The 23,951-nt window shown below is 37.5% G+C and overlaps 1 protein-coding gene across 2 annotated transcripts in view; it reads right to left on the reverse strand.

Moving 5' to 3' along the window:
• The window catches only part of LOC128508369 (spectrin beta chain, non-erythrocytic 1-like), a 78,941-nt gene that overhangs the window by 35,990 nt on the left and 19,000 nt on the right, over positions 1-23,951 (reverse strand). The window contains exons 2-3 of one of the 2 annotated variants that reach the window (XM_053479656.1): positions 23,542-23,738; positions 1,819-1,970 (exon numbers count right to left, since the gene is read on the reverse strand). In XM_053479656.1, coding sequence (XP_053335631.1) covers positions 1,819-1,970; positions 23,542-23,686 — 297 coding nt within the window. In that variant the 5' untranslated portion in view covers positions 23,687-23,738. Of the gene's footprint in view, positions 1-1,818; positions 1,971-17,277; positions 17,561-23,541; positions 23,739-23,951 lie in introns of those variants that run through there. The other variant, XM_053479655.1, reaches the window with a different exon arrangement.

The raw sequence follows: 23,951 nt of genomic DNA on the forward strand, positions 1-23,951 counted from the left end.
TTACGTAGAAAAATCAATGTATAACTATAACAACACTCATAAAACATCTTGTGCTAAGCCTGTAATGTTCAGGAGATTCTTGAATTATTTTATGCTTTTTCACGCAGGATGCTGTCGAGGCCAAGGGCAAAAATATTGACAGGTTTCAGCAGATACTGTATGTTTGGAAGATTTGTGTCAATAAACTGTTATGTATGGCCAAAAGTTTGTGGATGTCGGTCATGAAACAAATATTTGAAACTGCTGCTACGTACTTTATTCCATGCACACAACTGTATGAAAGGCGTTTGAGTAAAACTGGGACTTTAAGCATGGTACAGTGATCAGACTCCTAGTCGCGGTAAAACAATTGAACGATGCATGAACAATCAGCGAGTCGAAGGCTCTCAGGAAATAACTGCTTGGTTTGATGACCAAAAGGTGTATTTTTTGGGTTTTTTTTTTTCAAGAAAATATATGAACTCATACTGTACATTGCACTACTTGCACATTACATTACTCGGCCTTGACCTTGCTCCAAGCCACTTCCCTTAAAGACTTGAGCCATTAAAGAATTTCTTGAGAGGCCAGAATTTCAGTCGTCGTTTCAAGAAGTCAGTCCAGTCATGGCTCCCACATACTGAGAAAACTTTCTACCTAAATAGTATTCAAGCACTAGTGAAACACTGGAAGACGTTCAGGGGATTGTATAGAGAAATAAACAGGGTTTTCACTCTAATAACTGTATTCTGTTATTCTGCACAATCAAAAGTCCCGGTTTGACTGGAACTCCCCTCATATAAAATGTCTCTGTATACTGCAGCATTACGATTTCCTTTCACAGGAATCAAGGGACTCCAACGTGTTCCAGTTTTGGCACAAAACAAGCACAACTCAAGCGACATGAGCCATGACCTCAGCGTAACTGACCACCATTGGGATGGCTACGTCAGTCCTTGACCTTATAAATCCTTTTGTGAATGAAAGGATTCATCCCTATAGTCATGTATTATATCTAGTGGAATACCTTCCCAAAAGATCATAGGTTATTACAAAAATAAAGCGAGAAATAATTCTGAATTATAAACACATGAATTTGATGGTTAGGTGTCCATAAAGTTTTGGTTATAAAATGTCATGCATAATAAAACTGCTATGCTATGAACGAATGCATGACATATGAGTTTCCAGAATAGTCACTAGAATATTTGTGTCCTCTGGATACAAATGTGCTTCCATTATTGTACACTATATGGACAAAAGTATTGGGCCAAACCGGTTAATTATTGAATTCAGGCGTTTCAATCAATCAATCAGGCCTCTTATCCCCAGTGAAGAGCAATCATAATGCTTCAGCATACCTAGACATCTTGGACAATGCTATGCTTCTAACTTTGTGGCAACACTTTGGGGACGCCCTTCTATTCCAACATGACTGTGTCCCAGCGCACAAAGCAAGGACTATAAAGACACAGTTGGTGAGTTTGGTTTAGTTGATGAATTCCCTGACCTCAGACCTAAAACTAGCTGAAACTCGACCCACAGGACTCATGAGGATACCAGTACAGAGGCTGTTGAAATGCTAAACTGCTAAACTCTACCATCTACAACTAAACCTGTCATCAGATGCTGATCTAGAACCAGTTGTCTCATTTTTCATTCCACTGAATGCATTGTGACGGAACTGATAATATTGAAAATGCTCCTGAAAATGAAAGTGTATTAGCCCTGGGAGACATGAGACTATAAAAATGCTCAAGAAATGCTTTCTTGACTTGTGTCCTGACCTTTATGATAATTAAGACGATCGTATTGTAAGGTGGTTAGCTTTGTACATACCAGTTTTTCTCCAGACAGTACTTCCAGGAGCTTAATGAGCATCCGGCCGTCCCTTAGATCCATGTAGAGGTCTGTGATGCGGCATGAGACTCGAGCCAGGTGGGAGTTCACCCATTTGGTAAAGGTCTTCTTCTGTACTGCTTCACGCTCATCTGCGAAGAAAAGGACAGATTATGTTAAAGGAAACACAAAAAAAAAAAAAGAAATGCAACAGAACGATGTCATTGTGAGGGGATCAGAACTCATCTTGTCAGGATAATTTATAAAAATGGATTTGGATGTGAACGTATATAAAAGCACAAATATAATAACATATATGATCTCAACTAATCATTTATTTGTTAAAGGCAATCAGTATGCACAAGAAATATGTACTGTATACAAGCAGGGTGCAGGCTGTTAATCTGTACCTTTTCCTCATAGCAGTGGTGGCATCTTTAGTTTACCACCTGTGTGTATTTGCTATAATTATAAGTTTTAAAGGTTTACACTCATTGTCGATACAGCTTTATCTGTTATATAGGGTCGCGGGGGGCCTGGAGCCTACCCCAGGAGTCTTAGGGCACCCTGGACAGGGTGCCAATTCATTACAGGGCACACACACACGTGCATATTTACACACTACAGGCAATTTAGAAACGCCAATTAAGTAATCTACAAGCCTTTGGAGTGTGAGAGGAAACCGGAGTACCCGGAGAAAACCCACCAAGCACGAAAGAACATGCAAACTCCATGCACACAGACCCCGAGGGGAGAATCGAACCTGGAACCTGGAGACTTCAGTGATAACCACGACGTCACCGTGACACCCTAACGCTATATAACATCTGTTTTTATTTTCCCAGGAAACCAATGCATAACAAAAAAGGCGTATTTTTCAGGGTGGATTTCAGAGCCAACTGCCACACTAGAGGGTGCTGCAAATTAGAAGCTGCTTCTTTAACTTCCATTTGAAGTGAGAATTGCAATTTATGGGTTGTTACTTCCAGTAAATTGCTTACAAACAATCCAAAACGCGAGATGCCAAAAACAGGAGCCACCCACTCCTGTATTTTTTTTTTTTACATCATCGTATTTGTCCGGTTGGGCTTCTCGTTTCCAACGAGCGGCCGTTAGCAGGAACACAATAACTTTAACACTGCCGAATCATCGCGTGCCAATTTGCTCACTCCCCGTGTTTTCTCTCAGGCTTCTTGGGTGGTCTATGAGATCTGTGAGGCCATAAAGCAAGCTTTCACCTATACCACCCCGTCCACATACGCGCACAGCCGCCCACCCGCTTGGCTCAGTGAAGTGTGTCAACGCCAACGCCTTTGCTGGATGAAGCATTTGCCTAATGCTCTCCAAAGCCTGTTGCCATAGAAATCTGGAGCAAAGATTTGCAGCCTCTGTGATTCGCACACAGATTTCTCTCAAAAGATCTCATAACTGATAAACATATCCATACAGTTTGATACAGCAGGTAAGGACAAGTACAAGGACAAAATATCTGGCTGATCGAACGTCTAACATCTGCATGGACAATTTTACCGCACTCGATATCCAAAAATGTGTTCATTTTAGCTCCAGATATTAATTTGAAGCAACAAATCATAAACAGACACGTGTACCAGCATCTTTTTATAACCAGGCCAAGACACACACACTGTCAGTGAGGACAGTAAATTCAGGACTGAGCAGCAGTTCATCTGCAGTAATCCAATCTACTGTGTGGGCCAGAGAAATGATCTTCAGCTCAATGTGTGTTCTCTCACATTTAAGTGCTCTAAAATCCACCCGGAGTTCAATGGCGTCATGAAGAATCATAAAGCAGAGAATCTACTTTACTTTGCATAAGTGTTTGCCCCCTGAGCATTTCTATACGTTCAGGTGATACAAAAATAGAAACTTAAAAATAGGGTTTTTGGAAACGTGTATTTATACTAAAAAAGTTTATATATTTTATGAACTAGTCTTGCAATCTGGTTGGAAGAGAAGTAATTTACAGTACGCATTCATGACCATTTCATTTATAACTAATTTTGCAAACTTTTTTCCCAAATTCGATTAGTACTGTATGTGTTATACTTATAAACTCAAGGTACTATACTCTGATCAGCCATAACATTATGACGACCCTACTAAGTCAACCTTTGCCACCAAAACAGTAATGACCTGTGTGTTCTAACACCTTTCTACTGGAACCAGCATTAACCCTTTTCTCAACTTGATCCACATAAACTCGTCTATTGGATCGGACTACATGCGCCAGCCTTCAATCCCCATGTGCATCAGTGGGCCTTGGCCATCCATGACCCTGTCGCCAGTTCACTGGTTTTCCTCCTATGGATCACTATTTGTATGTCCTTATTACTGCAGATTTTCATCACAGTAGCTACATTTTCAATATCTTGTTAGCTGGAAGTGGGTGGGATATATTGTTGATGTGTCGAAAGCAGAAAAAAATGGGCAAGTATAAGGATTTTACACTGTGATTAAAACAGTGTTTGTTTCATCTCATCACATCTCATCCTATACTAACCAAAAAAAACAAAAACAAAAAGGATTCATTAAAAAAAAAAAAAAAAAAAACTAACGCATATTTAAACTTAACAAATGGAACTTACAATTTAAAGGACGGATTTAAATTTGAAATATTCATGGAAATTATGTTTACATACAATGACATTAGACGAGTGTTCTTTAGTTAATGTTAGAATAGATTTTTCTTACAATTTCAATGTATTATATTTACAATGTAAGTGCATTTTGTAAGAAGTGCTTCAGCTGAAAGGCATTCGCTTAAAACTAAGTTTCAATGAAAACTGTCTAATAGGTAACACACTTGAACATTTTTATGTTCCACATATAATACAAATACAAAATTATAATTAAAGTTTAGGCAACATGGAAGTGACCAATCTTGCTTCACTAAAAATTTCAAGTCGTTTTGGAGAGATGATTTTTTTTGTGCCCCATTATATGTCTGTATTGATGCTAAAATTAAGCACATGACCTGTAGTGTCCGTAACCATGTCAAATTCATTTTGCAATATCTTAACAATTTTGCATTTTAGGATAATACACTTTTTCAGGTTCATTTCCTTTCATGTGAAATCTAATTCGGCCAATTTTTATCTTAATGACAATAAGATCATTAAAAGATTTAGTAAAAAAAAAAAGGAAAGTTACGGACACTACATTAAAGGGCATAAAATTGTATTTAGCAAATGTGTTTCTTTTTAACTGACAAATATAAAACTGCATATGGTTACTTACAAAAAACAAAGGATACGTTTCCAAAATACAATGTACACTTTTACACCAATACATTTCTCCTAAAGTAACCCTCCTTCGTTACTCATTGCATGAATTAGAGTTAGTGATGTAATACCTGCCTTCGGCCAACCGCCAGGCGGAATGTTAACCACCTCTTTTTAAACTCGTAGGTAAACATAATAAATTGTTTAAGTTGTTTTATTTAAACAGATATTCGTATAAGAACAATTTTTATTAAAGTTTTGCCAGCATGGAGAATAATATTCAGTGCAGTTGTAACAGCTTCTGTATTGCGTGTGTTAACTGCTTAACTCTGGCAGAGAGACAACAGCGGGGGCAATTAAATCATTTGCAAGGGAACGGCCAGCCAAAAAAATCTCAGAACTGTTACAAGGACAGAGATATCATCAATCACCATGTTTTTTTTTCATGGTTCACTATGTTTGATCTGTCAAAGTTCATACTGCACTGGGGCAAGGGTGGCGAACATCATAGGCAATATACAGTATCGGCTCCTGCCTGGCACGAAACCAACATGGTTTCCTGTTGAACGCGGGCCATGACAAAGATTCTTGGGAACAAAGACGGTGCTAGAGTGAGAGCAAGCTATTATGTTGAATACCAATTCAGTTTTTAAATGTCAGCGATTTTACTAGATGCCCTCCAAAATGGGAAGAGAGACAGAGAGAGAGAGAAACTCAGGATATCTATAGGCCACAGCTTGGGATTCTGTATCATCATCCACTGTCTTAACCACTGAGCTACCTCTAAACCATTGATGCATTGCATTGGCACAATAAATTCAAGCCAGAACACATCCTGCTGTAGCCATAACTACTGTATGCTTCTATACTGGCAAAGACAAGTGGACATGAAACAGAAAGGTTATACAAAAACTCACTGATCATCCATAATGTCAACACCACCACCAGGTGAACTGAACACAACAGTGATCATCTACTCTATCCCAGTAAACTCCTGACAGGATCAAGGTCGCCCGAGGCTCATCCATGCCCACAGGCATCAAAGGCCAGCATATCTGTCTATTCTGATCAACAGAAAAGCAAATGCAAAAAAAATAAAAAATTGTTAAAATAAAATGTCAATGCTGGACTTGATAGAAAAACAACAGTATACCTGCTGCACCCCAGCCACGCACCGGGCCCGAGGCTGCGGATCCACACAGATCCCAATATGATTAAGCACCCATTGAATTGTACAAACACATCCGATCCACAGAGGCCCCACCCTGCAACCCACAGCACCCAAGAGATCCACCAGCGATGCCCTAGTGCCAGATGACATTTCCAGAGACCACCATTAGTAGGAACATCTTTCAAAAAAACTATCCAATCTGCAGGACAACACTAGAAGGTTACACTTCTGTAAGCCAAGAACAGGAATCTCAGCCTACAGTGAGTTTAGTATAATAAAACTAGATGGATGAGCCATGAAGGTCTGTAGGTTTGTATCAAGACTAAGGCTATCACATTTTAAAGTCTTGTTCAAACGCGGCCCTTTTTTCCAGAGTTGATCCCCATATCCCCTGTAGTTGGCTTTTTTCAAGTTTGAAGCAGAAGCTGATGTTCAAATTCCCAGATAACTCAACAAGGAGATTAACTGTATATAAAATCTCCTGAGAGACAGGTTTTCGTAAAAAGTGCTGCTCTACGCAACCAACAGCAGGATACCTAATGTTTTTCGAGATCAGAGAACAGATGTGTGTTAATTGTGTGAGGGAACACAAATTTTACAAATCATGTATAATATTGCAATGAATAAGTTAAAAAACGGTTTATATATTCTAATATTTCTAATAGATTGATGTATTATATACCTACTTTTTATATTTAATGCGACTCAAATAAGATTATTCCATTATCCTTATATATAGTTTATTATTTAAGGCGAGAACCTCTTTATACCTAAACTGTGTCTGATCAAAAAAAAAAAAAAAACAAGGTTAGCTCATTAAAAATGTTCAATAATTATCATTATATCGATTATTATGAAAACATTTTTTTTGTGCCATATCGCTTACCGCTAGAACCGACAATATTTTGCAATTCTATAAATAAAAAGTGTTGAACATCCATTTAATACAGTTCTGACACACATTATGCATGAATGTTTCCTGCAACAGGCAGCAGTTACTATTTATTAAATCTAATCTGATGCATTAAAGGTCAATTTATTCATCAAAGCCAATAGGGAACAGTAGACATGGATTATATTTACTGAGTGAAGGATCCTTGCGCCGTTAAAAGCCTCTTCAGTTACGCTGACGTGCTGCAAAGTGCCTGTTTCTGCAGCTCGCTCAGAAACGATGCATCAACAGTAAGACTGCTGCTGTTAATCAATACTCCGCTGCCATGAGGCTATTTCAAGCTTGTATTTTACCATCTGGCTTAATGGTGGCAGCTGAGTTTAGAGCAGCTACTGTATGTGTATGCATCTCTCTCTCTCTCTCTCTCTCTCTCTGGGTCAGTGCCAATGCCATTATGCAAGCACTTTGATTTGACCTTGACCCTTACTGATGGGACACTTTGCATTAGTAATGAGAATAGCTACACCATTTCTGACACCATCCTTAACGACTAGCTCCAGTGATGGGACAATATGACGAGCTATTTTATTTCATTTATACAATTAGAAATGATACTCTGGTATTCACACAGTCAGCGTCATGCAATGATGGTACAGATTTTTCCAGAGCAGTTTATTACCTTCGATAGAGAGGTTTAACTTTAACCCTGTTAATATTTGAGGTAAGGAATGTCAAGACAAGACTGCCAAGAATTCTTGGAAGTTAAAAGGGCAACCATAACAACTGCCAAGTGTACTTTACTTATCATTTATGGGTACAATAAGACATTGCAAGTAAACAATATGTGGCACAGTGGCTAAGTAGTTAGCACTGTCACCTTGCACCTCCAGGTCCCGGGTTCAATTACCACGTCAGGTCTGTGTGCATGGAGTTCGCATGTTCTCCCTGTGCTTGGTGGGTTTTCTCAGGTTCTCCGGTTTCCTTCCACACTCCAAAGACATACAGATTAGGGTAACTGGTGTTCCCAAATTGCCCATAGTGTGTGAATAGATGTGTGAGTGTTGACTGAAGGTCCAAGGTTCAAATCCCACGATTATCAAGTTGTTCCTTTTGAGCCCTTGAGCAAGGCCATTAACTCTCAACTGCTCAGATGTACAGTATCACGAGATAAAAATTATAAATCGCTCTTAATAAGGGTGTCTCTCAAACGTAAATGTTTGTGTCCATCAGTCATTCCTTAGGGTTGTATCTCTTTGCTTCATTTTCTTGGGAAAATATTACCTAAATGGCTCCCAAATGCAGCAAAAGTTGACGCAGGAGAAAGATGGGAAAAAGAAAAAAAAAAAAAGATGTATTGACTAGAAGCTCATACTAAAAACTAACAGTACAGTGCTACACTACAGCACCGCACATACTGTAGCTTTATCATCATGTGGTGTTCGCCAGATGGAATAAGTGCACGGTTTCACACAACCTTTTGGGGACGTTAAGCGACACTCCTGTCCACTATTGAACATTTAATTTGTTAATGCTGGAGTGACTGAATCGGCATAAAGTCCTTTTCACAGCTTCCACATTTTCCAGAATTCCTTTAAAATCGTTTAACCTACTGACAGGATGTACTGTATATTGTAAGTGTTTAAGTTTTTTAATTTATTTCTTTACTTAATTATACTTACTTTTTAATTTGTCTTTACATCTTTTTTAACCATGTTTTAATTTAATTTCCTACACGTTTGATTTATTTGTTTTGTTTTTTGTGCTTTTTGTCCTATGTTTTAAAATCTTCCTTACAATGGTATTTATTTATTTATTTATTTATTTATTTATTTATGTTTTTTTCCACTATTTAATTTCAGTACAACATTATCTATTTATTTGTTTGTTTATTGTTTGAGTGGTGTCTTAAAATTTCCTATAATTTCATTCCTTTTTTTTGGTTTGTTTGTTGCCAAATCTTATTTAATCCCCCCAGTGTTATTATTTATCCATTGTATTTTTATTTATTTATTTATTTATTTATTTATTTATTTGTCATTAAATTTTTTACCCAGTGCAGCAATGCGGTTGGCTCTTTATGGGGCATAAGTTTCTATCAGAAAATCACTTTAAAGTTTAAATATTCTAAAATAAGGTTATATGGTGGTATTCAGATGAAAGGTTTTGTTATAGACAGAAACATGTTTATATATATTTCTTGGGGATTATCACAAAAACTAGTTTCTATTATGTTTAGGACTGTGAAAAAGACATAACATTTAAAAAACTATATGTAAGCAAAAGAATGGGTACCGAAACTAAGTCAGGAATATTTTTTTTCTTGTTATTTCACCGACAGACCTGCATCATTTAATTTTTTTTTCATTTGTATAAAAAATGTTTATCGTTTGCATGAAATCTAAAAATACAACAGCATCAAGCATGTAAACCTTTACATGAAAGTATTTGAAATGGGGGATGACATTATCAGGAGCTGACCACATGCTGTTTATTGAGTAGCGTCTCAACGCCAAATATCTCAGATTGTTGTTAACAAACAGAAATCTTATTATAGCGCCCGGTTGGTCTAATAGGTAGGGAATTCCCCCCGGGCGATGCATCAAAACGTCACAAAGCAGGCAAACCAAGTCACATATCACAGCACATTGTGAGTTTTAACAAAGTGCCCCGAGCTCAAGGAATTCTCTTAACTTTATCCGCGCCGACACGCAATTTCAACACTCTCTATGGTATCTATCACAGGACAAAATGATACCTTGTATAAGTCTATCATGGTGTACTTAAAATCTATTTATGTCAAAAGGACAAAGAAATGAGAAGTCAGTGTTTAAAGGGGAATTGATCCCTTGAAGGACAGCGTAATGGAGGTTACTGTCAATGTAGGCCATCCAGATATATCCTGCATCCTCCATTTATACACACCTCACAAGGCTGTCCATGCAGGTAGGCGAAAGGCATCAATAAAAAAATATTTATCTTAGTTGTGGGTTGAATCATCCCAGGTGGCTCTATAAATCTGATGCGGTGAAACAAATGTTCTGACTAGCATCTTAACAAACCTACAACTTCCTTAAAAAAACAAATAAAAAAATTTTAAAGAAAAAAAAAAAGATTTAACATTTTTAAATGCAAAATTCACTTTTTAGACATTTTTTGTTTTTTGTAAATTTTTTGTATTGATCAGGGAGTAAAACAAGCCAATTAAATTTTCCCCTATTGTGACCTCATATAAGAAGATCCTGTCCGCCTACTTGTTGCTCGTTTACATAGACACTAAAATGGCGTTTACACAGAATGACACAAAAATACAACAGTCAACCAGGAAGCAGCTCTGCAAGCCGACACTGAAAAAGTTTCAGTGATTTTGACACCATGCCTAGAGGTATTCCTATTAACAAGGCCATGTCATAGGACATACTGTTAGGACTCTAAAACCTTATCGCTTTTCACGTCTATGCGCAGAATGGTGATTACAATATTTTCTACCATTTAGCCAAGAGTTCCTCAATTATTGCATACATGCATACTGGACATGCAGCTCTTTCACACAGCTGCTTATATTTTATTCATAGCGACTATATAATGTAAACACACATTAATCCTATGCTATTGTACAGTATAAGAAGACACTGTGCACTGGATTGTTTAGGGCATGATTTAAATTGAGATTTTAAAATGCTGCACAGATAGACAGCCATGTTAATCATTACATAAAATACAAACAGTTGACAGTTTAATTTAAACCTGCTGTACTTATCAGCACTCAGCTTCAGTTTATGAGTTAGATACAGCAGAGGAAAAGATTTAGAATTATGAATGGCCCTTGACCAACACATCAGCTGAGGGTGAATTAGGGAAAATAATAATAATAATAATAATAATAATTTAAAAAATGATAATAAGCAAAGTCTATATTGAGTCCTTATAATAAATGATCACCAATAGAACGTATTATTTTTGTATTTATTTCCCACCTGATCCCACCTGCAGCCACACTGGACCTTGGCACTGCTGATGTGTATTTAATATTAACATCTTAACCTACCCTCTTTCATTACATCATGTTTGCCAAATGTAATAAATAAAATGAATCCCATCTGTCCTAATTATGCTGATCATTACAATTCTGAGTACAAATGTTTTTCTGTTACAGTACTGTGCAAATGTCTTGCAGTGGATGTCTCTAAAAAAACTAAAAACTTTTTTATAAAATAATTCAATACTGAACTAATTTAGCTATTATATATAAAACTTAATGATAATAATATAATATTATTGACTATTATATTAATATAATATACATCATACTACTTTTCATGAAGTGTGTAATTTTCTTTTGTATATACTGTGTGTATATATACTGTACATGTTGTGGTAAATTTACATAAGGAAATTAGGGAAGTTTTACTGAACATGCTGCAGAACCAGCCACAGGCCTTCTTGAGGACTTTGTCACACCTGATTCTTTTTTTAAGCAGGCAAAACCCTGAAACATTTTTTTGGTCGAAAAATGGTTCAGGCATAAAAGTTTATACTTTTACAGTATTTATATTATATATAGAAAATTTCTAGTAGCATGATCTCTGACGCGTACCATGCATTTCAACCTGTAACACTGGTCGAATCAGATCATATGCAAACATCCTTTCTTGTGAAAGAAATGTTCTTAATGATACACGATTTTAAACGTTTGAGAGTCTAAGTCTGGATTGAAGTAAGACGTTCATATGCACAAAGGAATATAAAGGAGCACATAATTTTAAGTATCATAAGTGTTCTTTTCAGTGAAGATTTATTATAGGTGACTAATTTTAAAACTAGACGTCTGAAAGAAAAAAAGGAAGGAAAAAAAACACCCACTATTCCAATCAGTTTTAAATATCACTTGTGAATGGTACTAATGAATAGATGAATGGATGAATGTCCAAGTGCTCCGGGGAATATGAACAGTCAGTACTGTCTAATAGATATGTACTATAGACCTGACAATGATGACTACCCAAAGTTAAAAGTACTTGTGTGGAAATATATCCGTAAAAGTTCTAGTGCAGCCATCCCAAATAACAGATGCGCAGAGGTCAGGATTAAAGCCAATTTTTAATTTTTAAGTGAAACCATATTAAATCACAATATCATACAAACCTTTATTATTTTTTGAGAGGCATGACATGACTGTTAAAAGAGATATCAAGCCATATACTGTGTATATATATATATATATATATATATATATATATATATATATATATATATATATATATATTAGACACACACACATATATATATATATATATATATTTTTTTTTTTTGTGGGACATATATATATACACATATATATATATAAGTATATATTATATACTTGGGACCGTGGTTGGAGTTTGGGCATTTGGGTTTAATAAAGATCAATCAATCGATTTTTTTATTTTATTAATCTTTCAACTATAAAGTGGAGTATATGCTCAGGCAGCTAAGGCTCTGGGTTGTTGGTTTGGGGATCTGAGGATCCGGGTTCGAGTCCCACCATCGGTATGTTGCCACACCATATACTACCCAGCCACAGCATGCCAGTTTCAAACCCGGATAAAATACGAGGGTTGCATCAGGAAGGACATCCTTCCAAACCGATCCCATAGGTGTGTGCGGAATGGATGGTCCACCATAGCGACCCCTTGACCAGAGCAGCCGAAAGAAAGTTTAATCTTTAATCAAATATAAAACAATGTGCAACATTTTATTTTGCAATAAATTGACAGATGGTAAAACGGCCATATATTACACAACTCTGGGTGACACTGAAAAAAGGGATTTCAATATTAAATATGCTTGCTATGGCACTGTTGACATTTATGCAGTCTAATACTGATGTTCATGATTCATGTAAAATTAAAACTAAAGTAAAACTATTTTTGTACCGAGTATCGTATACGGAATGGAATTTTGAGAGGCCCAATACTCCGCACCAGTCATACTCACTATGACGTCCATCATACAGAATGCACGGAATCTCTCAGGATGACAATAACTATTATTTCTGAACACATCATAAATATTGCGCAAGTGTCCGCATTGTTCACACCGACTCCACGTGGACAAGAAACAATATTTTTACAGCTACATTATGTCTGAGAAGGGTTTCATTGCCATTAGCAGCCATGACGACTCCCCTCAATAAAAAAATGTGCAATCGGTTGGAACAAAAGCTGTTAAAGTAGTAGACGTGAATTATGTGTTTGCTGAAAGGTACAAGAAGAAGTAAACTGATCTGATCCAAGCAGAAAGCGCTAGATGTACTGCTGAAAGAGTTCCTGTGTTGGCCGCTCTCTGTGTTGCTTTATGGATCGGGCAGAAGATTTTAAAGCAAATATGAAACTCCCACACTCTCACAGGGACCAGAATAAACAGAGTGAGAGTCAAGTCAAGATTCAGATTAAAAACTTTTTGCCTTTAAAAAGCTTTAGAACAGACCCTTTGTAAGATTTTCTTTAAAAAGCCTTTTTTTATGAATTTTAACCTGATGTGTATAATGTATCCCCTGATCTTAACTTCAACATTGAAACAATCAAGGTTTTGAGCTCCCCTGGTGTCACTGGTCCAGCTCTGGCCCCTCTGGTTGTGACTCTGTAGGGCCCCTGGGTGTGGGCTGTGGTACCAGGCACCAGCATGTTGGCAACTTTTGGATGATGTGTGTTGTAGGGTGAGGCCTCAATGGACCGGACTTGCTTGTTCGATTGGGGAATTTGTAGGTTGGGTTGGTAGCCTTCGGATCTTTGACTTTTGTCCTTTTGCCCTGTGCGTGGTGAGTTGTGGAGCACTAGGTGTTCTGGTGCCTTTTAATCATGGCTAGCACTGACTTTTTCAGCTATTTAAGCTGCATTGGGATTTTCTGTGGGATCGGACCGACCTTTTACCCCCAAGGGCATGGGTAAGCCTTGGGTGGCAATGATCCTGTCACCTGTTTACCGGTGTACAGCCGGTGAGCCATGTCGTTCAGTTCACCTTTCAGTGGTTTAAATCTTAAAGATAATTGGTGGACAATAGAGTCCTACTGATCAGTAGTTGCTCACTGGATAGGATCCCAGGCTGGATCTGGAAGGCTATACAGTACTTTGTACATTCGATTTAACTACTGCTTCTAGGCACAGTATTTTGTTGCATAGAGCCTCTGACATATTTCAGCGGTGAAGTAAAGCAAAAACCTTCTGGTTTAATTATGGGCAGGCAAAAGATCTCACACCTAGTGGCGTCAGACTTGGTACTTAGCTGTTGTTGAGGGAGGAGTGCAGATGAAAAGTTCACTAGCTCTAGTGGACGGAAGAAAAGTAGGGTGGGGATGCTTGTAAAACCTTAACTCCTGCTCTCAGTTAGAAACTGGTGAATAACCTAGTGAAGAATGAGAAATTCAGAAAATAAAGGGTTTCTCCCTTCTTCAAAAGCACTGTTATGCATCAACTGAGCTCTTTACGCAGCTTTTTAATTGACATTTTTAACAGCTACCAGCTGCTACAATTAGAAGCAGTAACCAATTGGAATCATACATTTTTTCTCATTTATGTCTGAAAGCTAGTAGCCATGCAAAGATTTTATTTAGTACATTTCCTTCTTTCGCTCCAAAAAAGAATTCCTGGCTTCAGCACTGAAGGGGGCTGAAAACTCATTTAAGGAACTGAATTCTCCACCATAGTCAACACCATGTGTTGCTCATCTGTGTATGATTAACTTGCAAATACACGTTTGACTGATCTTGTACAGTAAGTCCCTGCAATGTGCAAGTAAGATCCTGAAAGATCAAAATATACAGTAGTATAAAAAGGCATCCCAAGCCAATGAAGAAACTCTTAGTATGCATTATATCAAAGCATGGCTGTTATCTTGGCTTATCTTCAAATTGATCCAATAAACTCTATAATGAGAGGTTGCCGCTCCAGTCTAAACCCAGTCCTAGTACTTCCTGCTCCAGCTATGAAAGGACAGTGCTAAGCCAAGTGTGGAACAGAAGGTCATTGAGCTGGTTAGCAGCGGGTTGCTTCTGGCTGCCGTTACACTACACTACACAGAATCGCCTCTTTTAATGTGACACTTCCGCCCCCCTCCTAATGCCCGGCTTGGCTTTGTGTAGCGACCAGCAAGAACGATGAAAGAAAGGTTCCTGTTGGGTTCTAGCACCAAAAAAAAGGAACTCCACATGGTATAGCTGTCAATGTCAACTTGGACTTTGTTCACAGCCTATCATCTGAACGCAGGCTGGTAACCTTATCACTTTGAGTTAGTTAGATAAAGACATGGGAAACCAACAATGTAAATGAGCAGTACCACTAAATATTACAAAAAAAAAAAAAAAGATAAGGAACAGTGAATGCTTAAAATGACCTTGTTCACTTCTAAGAAAGATATAATCTGTTCTTTTTTTCATCTACATGACCTATGTAAAGAAGGTAGATTGGATAAAGTCATACTATATTAGCGTAACTGTTATTAAGGCATCTTTTCACTAAACAGACAGTCAGGTCGAGAATTGTTACCCAAAAGCTCAACTCATTGGAGAAAAAGAGGCATAGTGAAGAAATGTAAGAAAGGGGACGAGCGTGCCGATGTGCACCAACGTCTGCCTTGCTGTTCTAGACTTCTCGGTGGAAGGAAGTGGAAGAAATGGTAATCAGGGGGCAACCTGAGACAAACCTTCATTAATGGATGACCAATCACTTAAAGCATTTCAAAGGCTACAACTTACCCAATATCGAAGAATGTTCCTTATCAGTAATCATTTCCAAGAAAATTATTGCTGCAGAACTTTTCTGCTAGGATAAAACTTGGATGTAGAGGACTAGACAGAATGGAACCCTTGCGGTTTTAAAATTTCCAATGATCAGACTTGTCACTCACCTGTCTCTCTTATATATTATATATTATAATTATCACTGTCATTCTAACGGCTTATAGAGATGGGGAGAAAACAATCAGTTCAGTTATGTATTAAGATTTTTGAATGCTATTTCATGGATCGACATGCTAACTCCAAAGTATTTTTAGTTTATACAGTATATGCTTGTGTTTAAGGTGGTAAAACGTTGCCATCCCACAGGTAGTGCACTCAACTTAACTTATTACATACTGGCAGACAGCTGTGTGGTAGGAGCGATTTTTCTCCCCAAATAATAATAATGAATGTAATCATATCATCTACTGTAGGTATTATGATAATATAGTATCAGGTGGTCCCTGGTAATTTTAATACCTAAGGTCTTCTCTCAATCAAATGCACCTTAAACATATGAAGCTTGATTTAATCTCAATTACCAACTTATCTACAAATTCATGTAGATTTTGCAGTAAAAATTCGTAGAAATAAAAAATGAAATGTATTAATTTTTTCTTGATCTTTAGATCTAGTCTTTAGGGAGGCATTCGAGGACATCTGGTAAAGTTCGGACAGAGATGCCAAAAGCAAAGAGCACCGATTAATTAGAACCCATGTGTCGAAAAAGACATGGGCATATATTACTACTGAGAGGATGCAAAGCCGTTTACTTGTGACCGTAAAGGAACACTGCACACCAAATGCATTTTTTCCTTTTTCCTTAACTCAATTATATTTTAGGGCATGGAAAGCTTTTTTACTGGATCTTCTTCTCCTCTTATTCCTAATAGACACTTTATAGAATGTTCTAAAAAAAAAAAAGAATCAATTTAAACTCTCTCTTCTTATTTATAGCTATAAACTAATTTGTTTTCATTTCTTTATATACAGTAAGTTGTGGAACTTATCAGGCTGCTGACCCAAATGTACTACACAGGGCAGTGTGAAGGCAAGAACATACTCTTGTAATGTCTGTGATATTGCCACTGTCCAGAGAGAAGCAGACATGCTTAAATAACCTGACACATGAGTGTGCATACAGTATACAGACCACACACACACACACACACACACAGACCAGAGAACTACCCAAGTTCTCCTCATCCCCTCCTGGTTCTCATTAATATTTCAGAGGGTGATAAACCTCCTCGTCAGGTCTTTCTGATCCTGGTGCTCTCTGCGTCTCTCACGTTCCACTCTCTAAGGTACAGTATCAGCACGGGATAGTTGGGTTATAAAGTACTGTTCCGACAAGTATTTCTGTCCATCCCTATAGTTATCCACAGCCTACTTTACTCACCTTGCAGCTGCTTAAATCGACCCTCCATCTGGTTATAGTTAAAAGCGGCTGCGCCGTAACTGGGACCGGGACTAGAGCTTTGGTACGATGGTCCAGGACCTGGAGATAGGTGCTCAGGGGAGAGATGACCAGGAGAAACTCGTCCAGGTGATAAAGGTCCAGGGGACAGGGGTCCAGGCATACTTGTAGCCCTCTGAAGCTCCATCTGCGTCCTAGAAAGTACTGTAACGTGTCGTCTTACCAACCCCTCTCATCCAACAAACACCAGTCTTGAGGTTGTCTAAGCATCCAGCTTGTTCTGCAAACGATGCTCAATGACCAGCAGACATCATGATTTCTCCTCTCCAACAATGTTAAAAAAACAGAGCACCCCCATGATGTGTCATCCCTGAGACCGAGAACCAGAGAGCATGTGCAGTGGACTCAAGCATACACTGAAGACAGTGCTGAACAAAACAGAGCACACCTTTCACAAGCCTGGAGAAAGTAAGGGGTGGAGCCTGGGGCTTGGCATTGGCCCAGGCAGCCTATCATGGGATGTGTGTTCCATGGTGATGTCAGTAGTGAATTAGCATAAAGTGAGGTGGGAGGGAGAGGCAAGGAGGAGATGGTGGGCTACACCACTTTGCCATGGAAGGGGGGGGATGAGCAGGATGTTGTCTACTGCCAAACACAGCTGGAGTTCTTAACACAGACAAAAAAATTATTTTTCATGTTTGACAGCAGGAAATGTTGATATAAAAAGGCTTTATTACTGACTAAGCTGAAGTCTGACAAATCTTTTATGGGGCGACAAAATGAGAGCAACCCGCTTCTTTTTTTTCTTTCTTTTTTTTTCTCAATGCTGCACACGAATATGTGGGCCAGACAAAAATGCAGTGGCTTTTGAGTTGTGGAACAAAGCGGGGGAATTATTGAGCTCAATATGCATGTGATGCGTTCGGCACAATAGCCCACACTCATCGTCGCATCAGCTGCACTTTTCAGGAAAGTCAATCCTCCTAACCTCTTACTTTCAGATCCGGCCCAGTAAAACAAGTCATCATCTCGATTTCTCCTGAACAAACACACTTATTCCTGGACCTTTTTTTCCTCCCGTCAGTTTTCAGTTTCTTGCCGTCAGGTTCAATTTACCTCAAAAATTCTTATTGGAACCGAGGTGAAAGAGGAGCAGTCAGAGCATGGACAGGCTCAGTTAAGCAAGGCAGCACTGTTCTCAGGTATCTGTTTCAATTTATATGCATGTTTCGAAAACCCACACCAATACTTGTACAAACAAAAATATATTATATATTTTAGCAAATTAGAAGAAAATCACTCAAAATAAATAATAGGGGCTAAAAAAAAAAAAACAAGTAAAGATCAGCACATAGAAAGTGGTTAATTTCTTCAGCCTAGTATTTATGTCGAAATTCATCAAACCTTAAATTTCAGGAAGTGATTTTCTACATAGCTATTACCTACTATTATATGTTCTCAAAATTCTTCCACTTACTATATCCATTAAACACAAAATCCATGCAGAGTTTTTATCAAGAACCACAGGTACACTACCAGTCAAAAGCTTGAAAAACTTAATTCAAATCTTTTTAAAATATTCTTCTTAATATTATTTCTACATTATAAAACAATGCTGAAGGGATCCAAAATATACAATAATCTCATTTGAACAGTTACAGTAATATTGAGATGTGACTCTAATCTAAGGTGCTGTTCGTTAATTGGTGACTTTTAAGGCTGGTAACTCTAAATGATCTTCTCCTCTGCAGCAGAGATAAGTCTTTCCTGGGAAGATCTTCATGAGAGCCAGTTTAATCATGGTGCTTGAAGGTTTATGAAAACGCATTTGACAATACTGTTCTTTCAAGAACTATTCCAGAACAGATGATCTCCGCGTCATAAAATAAGAACTGACTGCTGTTGTTGTTACATAATTACCTTATTCCACATGTTATTTCATAGTTTTGAAATCCTCAGTATTGTTGAAGATTGTAGAAAATAAATCCCCCCCAAAAAAAAAAATTTTGCAAGTGTTATTTTAATATGGTTAAAATGACAATAAAAGACTACTTGACTAGATCTATAGTCTTACTGAAGCATGATTTGTGCAGTGGGAAACACACCAGCTACACCTGAGGAAAATGCATTTAAAAAATTGTGTTAGCAAAATAAAATTTCTAATTCAATAGTTTCATTTATTTAGTTGTCAACATATGAAAGAGCAAAATTACCTGCTAACAAATTAGTTAAATGTATACCTTGCTACTGTAGATGGAGAATTAGCTACAAAGCTAGCAGCTTCACATGATGTAGCTAGTTAAAGAGAGGAAATCATACTATTTTGTTCACAAACTCAGGTACTTGTAGCTGATACCAGCATCACAAAAAATTCATTAATGAAGTAGGATTCAAGCTACTCTTAAAAAAAAAAAAAAAAAGTTAGCTAATTAGACACATAGCCACCATTTTAGACAGAGAGCTGCTAGCCAGTCACAAAGATAGATAAAATAAAAGGAAAAGAAATAAACAAGATTCAATTCACAATCAAGAAATTTGTTCAGGTATTAAACAAAAGGCTTTAGCAACTTTTTATGAATAAATGATGGGGTAAAAAAAAAAGAGATTCCTATATTACCAATTAGCATCATTTCAAATTAAAACAGCTAAAATTGTATCATAGCTAGGTAGCTAAAAAACTAGCTTTCTAGAAAATTAGCTAAAGCCACCAAGCACGGAGAAAACATGCAAACTCCCAAGGCAGGAATTGAACTCGGACCATATATAAATTTGGTATTTGTTTTAAAAATAGACTGCTAGCTTACTGTAGTACTGTAGCTAGAAAGCTAGTTACCTAGCAAAGAAAAAAAAAAAAGAAATTAAAACAGGAGACGACTCAAAACAGTTCCCGAAACTTCACCAACCACTTATGAATTAATGAATGACATTTTAGATTTTTTATGATCAATTTGTATACTGCGATTCATGGTGATTCCAACAGCCAACTTCACTTCTTAATAAACCACAGCACATGAATATCAGTATATTTTTTTCTCTAATGTTATGTAATCTTCATAAGCTTCTTACAAGGTTTTGAAAATTGTTTCATTAGCAATATGTCATTCCATCAGTAACTGAGAATAAAAGATATATATGCTTTCCTCAATCATTTGACATCCATTTGGATTTGAGCCCTCGACATGACCACCAGCAACAAACATGTAGTGCTGTCTTGAAGAATTTCACACTGTTATTCAGCTGCACCCTGCTGTAACCATTTGTCTATCTGACTTTCAGTATGTCGCACATCTAAGAAACAGGATCAGATCCAGTTCCCTATTCACTATAATGTTGTTAATCAAGCATTGAACGACGGCTGACCTTACAGCTTTTGTTTATGCACAGCACAGCAAAAGGATGAAGGGAATGTTTAAGGAAAAGCAGTAGGACGGTGGGAAGGAGAATAAAGCGTCTTTGTTGGGTGAAGCTAGTTTTTAATTATTCAGCACGGCCCGACCGGCAATCGCCTCTAAGAGCCGCCGTATGCTGACACAACCTTGTCGCATGTGACTTGCAGTCTGAACTCGCTTCCCTCTGCAGTGAGCTTCGTCCATTGTATTACAAACAAGGACTAATGCAATGATGAGTTCTGAAGTTCACCAAGGTTCTTCCATTAACATTTAAACACAAATGTAAGGAATTTTTTAATTTTTTTATTTATCATTTGGTGCATTTTGTAAAAGAACAAATACATCTCCCTTTATGAATAGAACCAATATATATTGGAATTTTTACACCTACTTTTAAACTAGATTTATTTTTACTGCTCACTTTTAGCTAATTTAGCCAAACTAAATTTAGAAGATTTCTTAAGTATTAAAAGTTCCAACATTTTTACACACAAACTATGATTAAGCAAATCTAAAGCAAAATTGTGCTAAACTGATGACATAAAGGCTAAATGACATAAGAAACGAAAATATCCAAAACAGTTATTAAAGAAACAACTGTGTCCAGCAACATACGGCAGTGAAAGGCCTTGGCAGAGTATAAGACCATGACGTGAGCCATGAAGCTTCAGTAACTCTTGCATATTTAAGGCACACATAAATTATTTAGATTCCCGTATGGAACTTGAGTAGAATCATCTGCTATTCAGAGAGTCGATATACACATCAGCGACATGGCTGTGAGACTAGCAAAAAAGTTCATGAATGGCAAGTGTTTTTTATCTCTTGTAGTTGAAATACTACCATGCATTTCTAATTTTTTAGCAGTTATACAATTGCACAGCCCATCTAAAAGAGATAAAAGGATACCTGGGATAGAAGAGAGACTTTATAAGTAAACTGATCAGACGCAACAATAAAACCACCAACAAAAAACATAAATAACCATGACTATCTCAGTACAATGGTAACTGTAGAGCGGCGCAATATTTTAGTCAGCAAGTGAAGTCTTGTAGATGATGAGCTGAATGCAGGAAAAAGGACAAGCTAAGGATCTAAGTGTCTCTGACACAGGCCAAATCATGATGGCTAGATGATTGCGCCAAAACGTCTTCAGAAAATCAAGTCATGTAGTGTTTCTTACCTACCAAAAGTGATCCAAGGTACTATAATTAGAAACCTGACACTAATGTCTAAAAAAGTGAATGCTGTCTATTATACAAAGGAGTTAGGATGCTGTGCATGGGGCTGCATATGTCAAAAATGTGCACATGTGCATCAGAACTGGACCGTGGCACAACTGAAGAAGGTGCGTACATTATCTCCCTGCGGAAGAGATGGCACTAGGATGCGAAGACAAGCTGGCAAAGCCAGAATAATGATGAGGGCAATGTTAATCAGCATAACCTTCGGTCCTGCTATTCATGTGGACTTTCACATGTACCACTTAGCTAAAAACTGTTGCTCATCAAGTACAACCCTTCACAGCAAGGGCAGTATTTCCTAATAGCAATGGCGTCCTACAACACCCTGCCACACTGGTCGAGAAGCAAGCACACTGTCTCATTCTTGAGATCATTTAATCAACCAACCAGCTCGCAGCAATGATTTTAAGAATCATGCAAATACTTATCAAGAGCTTTGTTTAATGTATACATAGAACATCACAATAAGGAAAAACACATCGTCATTCTGACAGTAAACGATTGCTGGAGCCATTAAGAATTTCAAAAATTGCTTATATCCGGGGACTTTTTCCTAGTCTAAGAAAACATCTGTTACAATTCGGATTGTGGAAATGTCTTATTGATGAGAGAGATCAGAGGAGAAGGCCAGACTGGCTCGGTTGACAGAAAGTAACTAATGACCACCCTATAAAACCATGAGCAGAAAAGCATCTCAGAATGTACAAAATAATCAAATCACAAAAAGGAATCTGTGACTGAAGTGGGCAAGAAAACATCAAGTCTTTTTTGCATTTTATTATGTTACTCCTAATGGTTTAAATGAAATAATTACTGTAGAATGGTCTTAGCTGGGATTTTGAGATCATTCTTGTTACAATACAGTTTACCAGAACAGACTGTCAGTTTAAACTGATTCAAATGTTAAAAATGCTTCAAGCATCATCAAAACAGTAAAAACATATTAAACATTAATATAAAACAACGCATGCATTTTGTGTTTTTTTACATATAGCCGCATATCCAGAGGTTTCATGTGAGATATTCATGAGGTTTCTCTAATTACAAGGGGTTTTGACCATTATATTAGAAACTGGGACTCCAAACTGAGTCTAAACAAACAAACAACATTCGAACAACTCATCTTGTTGGAGATGAACTATGTAAAGAAGCAAAAGCAAAAAAAAGAAATAAATAAAAAAGAAATAACACTGAATTTAAAAAGCATTAAAGTGGTCCAAGACTCAGCAATTCATCACTCACTTACTTCTCATCGGCTATCCTGCTTTATTCTATTGCAGGGGGGCCTAGAGCCTATCCCAGAGGTACACCCTAGACAAAGTGCCAATCCATCACCGGGCATCTCCATTCACACATCATGGCCAATTTGAAAACACCAATTAACTCAACCTGCATGTCTTTGGACTGTGGGAGGAAATCACAGAATCTGGAGGAAACCCACCAAGCACAGGGAGGACATGCAAACTGCTCTCATACAGACCAAGGAAGAAATCAAACCGTTGACCCTGGAGGTGCGGGGCCACAGTGCTAACCACTAAGCCATCTTCAGTAATAACTATATTTAAAATTGTATAAATTAATTAGTGATTATAATACTCTTTTAGTTTACTTACCTGCGAGGGCCTTGATGCGAGAGCGCTCAAAGAGACGGGCAGAGCTGTTCTCATTGTCCCACTCATCCACATCCCAGCGGTTGTTGACCTCGGTGTATTGCTGCTGGATCTCCATGTGGTCATAATCGGCGGCTACTGACGTCATTTTGACCTCTCACGGCTTGAATGCACTCATCAGCCCCTTTTTAAGAGAACACCTGAAAACAAGGAAATATATATACATCAATATGTCAGTAAAACACTGCTTTACATCAACAGCTGCAAACTGAAAAGGTAAAACTACATGACTATTTAAATGTATTCAACTAGATGAAAATGAACTGTCGATTGCTATAATATTTGATTTATTAAACACGCCTGACACATTTTATTTTCAAGCAACACCTAGGGTCATTCTGCCCTTCAGGCAA

This window comes from Clarias gariepinus, chromosome 20, assembly GCF_024256425.1.
Source record: "Clarias gariepinus isolate MV-2021 ecotype Netherlands chromosome 20, CGAR_prim_01v2, whole genome shotgun sequence".
Lineage (NCBI taxonomy): Eukaryota > Metazoa > Chordata > Actinopteri > Siluriformes > Clariidae > Clarias > Clarias gariepinus.